This window comes from Sceloporus occidentalis, unplaced genomic scaffold, assembly GCF_023333645.1.
Source record: "Sceloporus occidentalis isolate IW3139 unplaced genomic scaffold, rSceOcc1.0.p SCAF_2, whole genome shotgun sequence".
Classification (NCBI taxonomy): Eukaryota; Metazoa; Chordata; class Lepidosauria; order Squamata; family Phrynosomatidae; genus Sceloporus; species Sceloporus occidentalis.
The window spans coordinates 48,694,489-48,705,744 of NW_028316982.1; the positions used below are offsets into that span (position 1 = coordinate 48,694,489).

Genomic DNA, 11,256 nt, shown 5'->3' on the forward strand with positions numbered 1-11,256 from the left:
GACGCCTTTAACAACTACAGTGTCTCTGCTGATATGATGTGAAATTTCAGACAGTGTCTACAATGCAGTTTCAGGATAACATTATGAGCTTCAAAATTAATAATTTAAGTTTTGTTTTCCTTTACTCTAGTAGCTACCATTACAAGCATTTTTAAAACAATTCCCATCAAGACAAAAGGTCCATACATTGAACTGCCCAATTCCCCCCCCCCCCCAACATGTGCTTTCCCTCCACAGGTAATTTTGTTGTCTGTTCATTTCATCACATTATAATGAAAGTTATAGCATGTACTATGCACAGCTATGTGGTAAAATGTATAGAAAATGTTTACCTGTAACCATACAGGGATATAACAGATATGCCAGGCTGCAAATCAAAAGACTGGTTCCAAAATAATATTTTACCATACAAAAACTATGCAAAAGAAAAGAAAAGAAAAAAGATTGCTTGGTAAAAGGGTTTGGCTGCACATTTTTTTCACTAGACATTTTTTATATTTTTGAAATCCCTAGTAATTTGCATCTTTTTCATATAGGTGCTGTTTTGAAAAATGTATCACAAAAATGGCATAGGAACAGAAGCTGCATTGCAGTACAAATTTTAAAAGCATGTTAATTAAGCTTTATTTCCAGATTTCAGATTTGAAGAGTCCTTTAAAGATAAAAAAATTAATCCCACTTCACTATATTTATGCTGTAAACATATGGCAAACCATCCCTCTGAAAACATCAGTGTGACAGAGATACTGCCAAATGGAAGAATAACATGTCCCAAGGAGCCTTGCTAATGGCGGGGGGGGGGGGGGGGAGAGCAGGAGAAGAATGAACACAAGCCATGCAGTTCCATGCACTCCTGCATGACAGAGGGTTGGACTTGCAGTCCATTCCAAATCTAAGAATCTATGATTCTATCATTCTAACTGATTGTGATGCTAGTTTGCTCATTAAAAGAAGCCCTATTCAGGAAGGCACCTTAATATTTGGTGGGGATGTGTGTGACGGTTGTCCTCAGGCTTCAGTCTGAGTTTCTTTGTCTGATCCACCCATCTCCCAAAGCTACTCATCCAAGCTTCATGGCTTTGGTGTTTTGGTTGTCTGTCTTCCTTCAGGATCAATAATTGCACAAACACACCCTCCTAAGCCTCTAAGTCTGTTATTTGATGCTGCTCCCCAATTTAGTTAGCTCTGTGTGCTGGTTATTTGGATGAGTTGCCTATTTTATGTGCTTTTTATATTTCTTTAATAAAATTCATGTAGTTTATCATCAGTTATTACTGTTCTAGCTGTGCTGGATCCTGCAAATGAAGGCAAATATGTGGGCATGCACATAAACCCTACTCCCTAAATGTCTCCACTTGCCCAATAAACATGAGAAACCTTCATATTGTTGTGAAATCTATTCTTAATGTTTAGTGATGGACCAGATGAAACACCAAGTCTTGAAAATGCTAATAACCTTTACTAGAGTTAAAAGAAAATTTATGTATTCAAAGGGCATAGCTAGGCAGATATACTCAGAGCATGGCTGATATTTTGACTGGGAGGATTCTCAAGAGGCCCTCTCCTATCTTAACAAGAACAAATTAACCCATTAGATTCAGGTTTTAGAAACTCACTGCCTGAGTCTTCCAACACATACATTGAGTGTCAAGGTCTGTAGTGGGTTCTGTAACCATTTTCAGCCAAATCCAGCTACATTGCTCCTGAAATCAGGCACCCTCTCCACCTATTTAGACCTCCAAATTTTTAGGCAAAAGCTGTTAAGAAGAAATCTTAAACAAGACTGAGGGGAGGCTAGCAACAACTTTAGTTGAAAGCACTTTTGCTCATGCAAGTTAGAAAATGGTTTTGGAAAGAGATACTCAGAGCACAACATTTCAGGAAAATGTTCACGGGTGAGATGTTGTATTCTTGTGCTTATGCTACCTATGAGATGGCCAAGGAGTGTGTGTGTGTGTGCGCGCGTATGCATGTGCGCGCACATTCTGACTTTTACTGTGCAATATCTCTCCAGCATTTTGCAGCCTCCCTGGATTCCCACATTTCAGTTAAAGCCCAAGGGAAGATGTAATGCAATAACATTTCCCCCAAAGGACTTTTTTCACATCAGGAAGCATAAGCACCTAGGGATGCTTCAGAGTTCTGGAAAGATGTTTAACAGAAATAAAATAAACACACAGCACCTTCAACCATCTCACAAAGCTATGATATGCACAAACATCTCAAAGCATAATGACAAGAGGGAAAGCTGAAACCTCTTTCATAAAGGGAGAAAACTTTCAGGAAATAAAAACACAAATATTGATACAGCATGAGCTGTAGTTCTTCCACAGTGCTGGGCACAATACTGTCTTCTGTCCCAAACACAGTCTGGGCAATCAGCCAAATGTTGATTGCTAGACAGCAGATAGCCACCAGCTAATACCAAAGCCATTCACAGAGCAAGTTACAGTTCAGCACTTACTTTACATTAGTAAGCACAGTCCAGGTCAAGCACAGAGTTCAGGAATACAAAAAGGTGCCAAGTAGGTCAGATAATCTCCAACAACACCTGGAAGGCAGGGCTAGGGGTTTATTGATCAGCAGCTCAATGCAGATGCTGCTTAATTAATTGTTGCTTCCTCTAAGACTTCTTCAAGCCCTCCCTTTAATTATTATTATTATTGTAACCCACCTGCCAACTCCATTGCTGCTGTTCCATTTGCAGTAGCAGTGCAAAAAAAAAAAAAAAAAAAAAAAAAAAAACCAAAAGAGATAGGAGGGGGGGGGGAATAAGCAATTTACTACTGCTAATGGTAAACCCCATTTTTGAAAAGGTGGTGAAAATTTTCTCCTTACCTTATTAAAACTCAATTAAATTATCTCTCCAGTTTCTCTGCACATGATTTGAAATCTGAAGAGGCCACTTGCACTCAACTAGAGTACCTATGGAGCTGACAGGAAAATCTATGCAATGAACTCAAGCATAGGACCACTTGGGAAAACCAGCAAAACTACCTATTGCAATGAGATGTTACCAACAGTAGCCAAATGATACAGAACCAATAACCTCCAAGTAACAAGTTGTGAGTTCAAACCCTGTGAATTCAAACACATCAGTAGATTTGAGGACTGCTTTTTATTATAAAACACAAGGAACTGTACTTTGCAGCTCAACATCTAGTTCAACAGAAATGCTAAAACAAACTTGGGCTTGTTCAACACTTGTTGAGCAGTTGCTACCTCTGGGACAATCTGGGTTTAGGATACTTCAAAACATGAACATTTGAAAATAAAAAAGCCACATATTTATGTTTAATACCAAAAATATATTTGGGGTGCCATGAAATATATCCAGGGTAGCCATGCTAGCCGTGTAGCAAAGAACAACAGTATCCAAAATGATGCCTCCAATACCACCTGAACTAAGAACAAAGACATCTTGACAAAATGCAAGCTTTGAACTAACAGCATCTTACTTTTTTTCTCTTCTATGATTTTTATCATCTTTGCCTGATGAAGAAGCCAGTGAAGCTTCGAAAGATTGCAACATGTATTTTGTGCATTTTGTTTGGCCCAATACAGGTATTACTGTTTTGTGGATGTTATCATACTTTGGCATACTATGTCACTCTTGAGCACAGTTCTAAAAAGGAAACACAAATCCCAAATATTCAAGCATGCTGTTGTTGCAAAATAAATACTGGCCTTTTAATTGTCTGGCAATATAAAACTTAAATCAAAGGAACAATTCCTGATTACCCATACACTGCATAAAATCTCATCAATTTATTAAGATTGCTTGTCAAAATGTTTCTGGGATCAGCCTTTTAACTAAGATCCTGGTTTCAGCAGTGCTCCTTACCTGTAGGTCTATTAAATATCACTCATTCCATATAAAGATTTATATATTCTTAGCCAGTCTGCAGTTCTTTACTACATGAAAGGACTTGCTGAGAATCAAAGGAAACTGACTGGGGACAGATCATAACAAGTTACTTAATCCATATAACATTCCATAAAATCATAACAGGATTATTATAAGCTTTTTTTTCTCTGTTCATCAAGCAAAATTTAAAACACAACAATATTAATACTCATCCAAACAGATGTTATATTAACCCACACTCACTGAGTTCCTTCACCTAGGATATTTTCTAACCACAAAGAGATACCCAAACTATTTCAGGGTATAAAAATGCCCCCATGTCTACAAGAGTGTTTGTAAGTGCAAAAGCAAGATACTCCACAGAAGCCAAACACCTATGGTCAGAAGACATATGCACACATTATGTGGGACTATTTAGAATTGTTGCTTCCTTGTTTGGGGGAAGAACGACCAACATAAATGCAATAAAGTTGTTGGAACACTTTGTTCTCAATAAACACAAAATTGTATACAGCAAGTGGCTGAAACTTCAGCAAGTGGATGAAACATTGTTTAAACCTCTTGAGGTGCCAATGGCATAAAATGCCTAATTTAAGAATGAGTGTAGGAAAGTTGTCATTACTTTTAATAATATTATTATTATTATAATTTATTTATATTTCCCGCCTCTCCCAACAGGGTCAAGGTGGGATTACAACCTAACAAAATACATAAAAATATAATCAGTAAAATTACATTATGTAAAATTTTAAAGGCACTGCATAGCATTATGAGCATTTATACAGGGGCACTTCAAAACTATGGAGAGAGGAAGACAAGACGTGGTATGAGCAGTTTTGAGTCCTTGGCAGTTTGACATGATGATGATGATGGGCTTGGACTTGAGAAAAAGGCCCAGACACCTTACTAACTGGATCACTGTGGCTGCAAAGGGAATTGCTGGCCTCATTTGTGCTTGAACTGTAGCACCATTACCACTCAAAGAGGACTATGAAGTGATATAACAGATCCCAGCCCAGCAGGAATCAAATTATGTTAGCTGCCAAAAGGATCACATTGATTCTACTAAGCTCCTCATATTAGCTTGGCCTCTCCTTTTTATTGACCACAGCTTGGAAATATTCCTTTTCCTTTTGGCTGCTGCACATGACGATGACGACGATGACGACAATTTTGCTACAACTCTAGGCAGCCATGCTGATTTGCAGATTCAAGAAGCTATAGGCCAAAAATAACTTTTTGAAAGTCTATGACAAACAATTTTTTGAGTGCAAGATGAGTTCTTGATACACAATTTCTCTCTGCACAGTAATGAACAGAACTGTCAGGTACAAACTGCTCCTAAGAATATTTTGTTTTAAAATAGCTGTCTGTGAACAGGAAGGACTAAAGTTCATACAAGAAACATTTATTTCCTTGAATAAGAGTGTGTGGTTAGCTTGTGATCTCTAGAGTGGTGTTGGTCACTGTCAATGGTCTTACTGAAGAGTATAATGGAATGACATGCTGTTCTTTTTGTGGTGTAAACCTTCTGTGAAGTCCATATTCAGTCTCCCCCAACAATGTGTGTTATTGTCATTAGAAACTCTTTAGTCTACATTAGATGGCCATCTGTCAGGTATGCTTTGATTGAGATTTCCTGCATGGCAGGGGGTTGGACTTGATGGCCCTTGTGGTCTCTTCCAACTCTATGATTCTAAGGTAAGTTCTTTTATGGTTCTGTAGAGAATATAGCAAAGCCTTTGACTGCATAGATTATGAAAGGCTATATAATGCCCTTAAAGACATGAGAGTGCCAACACATCTGATAGTTTTGATGAGGAATTCTATACCTGGAAGAAGAGGTTACTGTTAGAACAGAACACAGAGAAACTAAATAGTTTTCAATTGGCAAAGGAGTCAGGCAAGACTGCATCCTTTTATCCTATCTTTTCAGCTAAGCAGGAAAGTTAGAATTGTACAAGCAATAATATTCTCGATTACCATGTGTGGATGTGGATTAAGGAAATGGACAAAAAGAGAAAACATTTGAGATGTGGTGCTGGAGAGGAGTGCTGAGAATACCAAGGACAGCAACAACAACAAAAAATAGGTGGGTCCTAGAACAGATCATGCCTGAAATTTCCCTGGAAGCAAAGATGACTAAACGGAGGCTGTCATACTTTGGCCACATCATGAGAAGGCATGAATCATTAGAAAAGACAATAATGTTAGGAAAGGTAGATGGAAGTAGAAAGAGAGGAAGGCCACATGCTAGATGGATGGACTTAATTAAGGAGGTCACAGGTGTGGATCTGCAAGAACGCAGAAAAATAATGTAGGATAGAAATCTTGGAGATATTTCATCCATGACGTTGTCAGGAGTCAAGATAAACTTGAAGGTGGTTAACAACAACAACAACAACAACAAAGCATGCTATGAATTAGTGATTCTGAAGGTCTTTGTGTTTAAAAAGAATGTTCATGATAGGAGTGTACTTGTGTGGATATACACAAGAAAATGGTTGCAACAGGCTGCAATGACTGTTGCTTTGTGCATCAGCACATTAGTTTGAACAGTACATTGCTAGCAGCTGAACTGTTAGCTAACATATGGGACATCTACCTAGAGGCTATTGCGATCTGCTAAGCCAGCCACAGCACTGGATGCACAAGGGAGAATTCTGAAGCACAGATGCAGAAGGAAGCGTAGTAATTACAGTACATAGTCAAGGAAAAGTTTAAAAGTTCAGAATCTACAGCAGCAGATACACACTTCAGCCAATTATCTGAAAACGTATGGCTAGAAGTAGTCCAGAATGAACAGTGCTGTTTCAGAATAGATCTGTTGGCTCAAAATCTTAAGAACATGTACCTGGCTTACTTATACGGTTGTTTGAAATGCTAGTCTCAGAATGTAAGAAATATGGCACTGGTGTTCATCTCAGACTGTATGAAAAAAAATGTATCATACATTATATGTCCTGGAAAATTCTGTTGCCAGGTAAACACTCCTTTAAGCCACTAAATCTTTCAGTCCACCAAGCGTGTCAGCAAAGTCTAGTTTGGTAGCTGCATATATATGGATTCAGTTCCCTCAGAATATCAGACTGGTTAAACAGTTTGTTTTCCCTGGAATATATCTGTCTGTTTTCTTGTTTAAGTAAGAAGATAGTAAAGTAAGATAAAGTGAGACAGTAAAGTAAGATAAAATTTTACCAACCAGCTTGGCTGAAGAGACAGGGAGCCACGCTTGCTTTGTACTCTTGAGACAAAGCCAAGATCTGTTCTCCTCCTTGGTGGATCAAGAGAGATTTGAAAAGATAAGGAGATAATGCCACCAGCACTAACAGGCTGTTAGTGTAGTCTAGACTAGAAGGAAAACTATCATAGATTGAACAGATGAAGGATACACTAGCAAAATGAAAAGGTCTATCTATCTATTGCTCCTTGCATCTTGACTGTAATTTGAGTTGCATCATTGTCATCTCCAACAAACAAACCCACCCTAAATAAAGAAAGAGTTGGGGCTTTTACTTCAAAAGTGCTCTACCATAAGAATCATCCCAATGAAGTAGGTTGAAATATGCATGGGTGGTTAATTTAAGTTGCTTTTTTTCCTGTATGTTATAAGTACCCTCTGGTATTCATGCAAAAGTGGAGCATCTTAAATATTTAAGGCAATCAAGGGCTAACCAACATCTGGCATGGTGCTGAAATCTGCCTTCCTAATAATATGGTGGCCTGGATCAAATTTGTTTGACTGATACTATTTTAGAAAATATCAAATTGATACTGTTATTATTATTATTATTATTATTATTATTATATAGTATTTACTTCCTGCACCTTCAGCATATAATAGTGGATCCTTTGAGCATCATTTTGGTCAGAGAGAGGTAAGATTAAAATTAAATAATTTTTTGCCTAATGATGAGCTCCCTTCATATTCCGTAATTACAGTTATTCCAGTACTTCAAATGGTTAAAAAAATGGTAACTTGGACCTACCCTGATGGATTCTCCATTGGAAAGAACAACAAAGCCTCTTACGGTACCTTAAGTTAACAATTTTATTATTCAATAGCTTTAGTGTAATTCAGCTGACTTCACCAGATGCAAGTTGTTTAGAATTGAGTAGAAGGTAGATTATCATTTGGACAATTTATGTGGGCACATAAAATAACAACTAAAGAAAAACTCTCAGGTGAAACTAAAGATTGCCCTGAAAGTCCAGATTTTCTTGCCACCATATTACTCTCTATAAAGACATACCATTTTTGCCTGCCAAGTTCTGTCCCCTCTCTGCAGTGTTCCATTTCCATTGTCCTACAACTCCCATGAGGCTCTGTGAAGGAACCCTCCAGTTGCCATAGCAACTAGGATCTGAAAACAATGCCAACACAAACCCAAGGCAACCCTGGAATGTGAATAAAGAAAGCCTTTTTAATTCCTTGAGAGAAGTCAAGCACCATCTCCTGAGCTGTCGGAGTTTGTGAACAACACTAAGAATATAATCTATTGTGCAAGTACCTTGCATGTTCAGAAAATAGATACTGTAATACAAAAACTTGTGAAGATTTTTTTGGTGCAGGCTTAACTATTTCTGGAGTTTAACAGATGTGGCTCTCAGTTATGCGTCACTAATGAAGGAGTGATGGCTTCAGATGACTTTCTGCCCCATTTTATACTCAAAGAAGATAATGAATGTGAACCGGGCACAAAAAATGGAAGCCCAAATTATTCTTCTAGCAGGCATTCCAGAGGCACCCAAAGCAATGGTAATGATAAAGTTAATAACTACAATAAACCTTCCAGTCAATGTGGACAAATTCAGCTTGATTGTTCCAATGACTTTCATGCTACCACTTCAAGGAGGGCTGGCAGCAGCAGCAGCAGTTGTTCAGAACAGATCAACTGTGGAAGTTCTCAGAATTACTATAATGACAATTTCCAGACATACTCATCTGAAACTTCTAGAAGATGCAGCATCAGAAGCTGCTGCAGTAATACTTTAGAACAATCAGACACCAAAGAAGAGGAATTACCAACAAAGAAAATGGGAACGGATCCCCCAGCCAAAGGGGGAAAGACATTACTTAGAAGGAAAAAGCAGCAAAAGATTAATTTTGATATCAGCAATGTTATAAATTCCCAGAAGAATAATGTGGCTCGTCGCTTATTGTCAGCCAGACTTCACAAAGTTAAAGAGCTAAAGAATGAAGTGTTTGTTTTGAACAATAAATTGGAGGCATCTAATATGGAAAACCAGATCTTGAAGAGGCTGCAGATTCGGCATTTGAAAGCAATAAGTAAATACGAAAATGCAGAGATTAACCTGCCTGATCTTATGACAAAACAGTGTAGTGAAGTGAAAACGCTAAGGGCACTGCTCAAGAAATCACAGGAGCAGGAGCGGAATGCATCCAGGAAGCTTAGAGAAGTGGAAGCACAACTGTTAAAGACAAAAGATACCTTGCAGGCACTGCAGAAACTTTCTGAAGACAAGCATCTTGCTGAGAGAGGAGAACTTAAACACAGATTAACAGCCCTTACACAAAGGATGGCTGCTAGTGATAAGAAAATTCAGGACCTGGAAAAGCAACTGGCATTGAACAATACATCCTTTATTCATCAGTTAGCCGTTGAAAAGAAAAAGACACTTGATGCTCAGTTGGTTACTACAAGTTTGAAAATGGAAATCAAGTTGCTTAACCAAAAAATTAATGAAAAAGAAAGAGAACTTGCAATAAGAAATATTTATGCAAACCGGATGCTTAAAGACCAGAAGAAGAAAGATGACTCAGAGTCTGTCCCAGAAGAAGTTAATGTCAACATATCAGTACAAGTAGATATGAATCTGGAAATGTTGCCTTTCCAAAAGCATGAGAGAAAGCAAAGTGCAGTTCTTTCAAAAGAGGTTCTAACAACAAAGGATGTATGTGCAAAAGATAAGTTGAATGGTGTAAATGAAGAGATGGAACCAAAAGCAGAGGCTCATCAAACAGAACAATTACCAGTGCAGGAAGTTTCAAATAGAACATACTCAGAGTTACTAGAGGAAGATATATCTCTAAGCAAAGAAAAATATTTTAAATGTGAAAACATGGAAAGACAGAAGAACCGAAGAGACAGGCAAGGATTAGATTTATTGAAAGAAGAGTTTGAGAAATTATGTACAGAAGAATCACTCCAGTCTACACATGATAATGAGCAAAAAGAGAACAATCTGGGAGAAACTGCAGCTGAAATTCAAGAAAATGAAAGCAAGAGAGAAGAGCCAAAAGAAGTAATAAGTGATAAATTGGAAACAGTAATACAAAGACACAGAACACCATCTAAATTAAAGAAACACTACATATTTACAGAAGCTGTTGAAAATTTGCATCAGGGATTCCCTTCAACGAGACGGTTGTCCAATACAAGTACCACAGGTAATAGCAGGCAGGTTAATAGACATTCAGGTGATATTGCTGAGTTTAAGGGAAGTGACTCTACCAGTGTGTATGAGCCATCATTTGGGAAGACTATCAAAACAAAGCAGGACACTTCAGTACACAGTGAAGACCAGATTCCTACAGTATCATCAGAGAAGAAAAACACTCTTATGGAAGAACTCTTTGGGACGAGCTCCATCTTGAAAGACAGTAATTTGAAACCTAATTTTGAAAAGGTGGGTAAGGAAAAAAAAGTTTTACAGAATGAAAAGTTTTGTGAGGACATTTCATACATGCATGATAGCTTTCAGTGTGGTGATTCCAAGCAAACGCCCATAAAGGCTTTTGATACAGTTGCCTTCTTGGAAAACCTTAAATAATTTCATGATAATGAAATTATGAATCTGTCATTTAAGATTTTCCAGGTTTCCATCTTAAAACATTGTACTGTACTTTAAAATTATTGAAAAGCAATGTAATTTAATAGCTTCTGAGGACTGTTTTTCCTGTTGAATATAATTTAAATTACTTCCATGCAGTCCTCTACACATATAACAGAAATTGATTTCTTCACCAAAAAAAAAAACATGCAAGATATGCTAGTTTATACCTGACAATGAAACATGCTTAAACACAGTGCATGTTTAAAAATCTAAGAAGAAGATCAGTGATAGCTGTGCTAACAGAGAATGTATAAAAATCAACCAGTTAAAAAAAAGCACTGAAAGAATTATACTGAATAGGGATTGGTGCAAATATTTATTTTGAAATAGTAGTAGTAAATGACTATTTCCAGTTGTTTTATCTAACTTATGCTGACTCCATTCTAGAATCCACTCTTAAGTGAATAAACCAGTTAAAATTCATATCTAGCTAAGGTCAGGAAAGTGATTCATAATGACTGGGAGTGGGATTTTGATAACAGTATTTTGATGATAACAACAAATCCATATAAGACTTATGATATGTAGTA

At 37.4% G+C, this 11,256-nt stretch overlaps 1 protein-coding gene across 1 annotated transcript; it reads left to right on the plus strand.

Moving 5' to 3' along the window:
* The first annotated feature begins 8,482 nt into the window (after positions 1-8,482).
* Positions 8,483-10,663, plus strand: LOC149318249 (lebercilin-like protein). Its single transcript, XM_089507766.1, has one exon. The coding sequence runs from the start codon at positions 8,504-8,506 to the stop codon at positions 10,661-10,663; it is 2,160 nt and encodes a 719-aa protein (XP_089363892.1). The 5' UTR covers positions 8,483-8,503.
* The last annotated feature ends 593 nt before the right edge of the window (positions 10,664-11,256 follow it).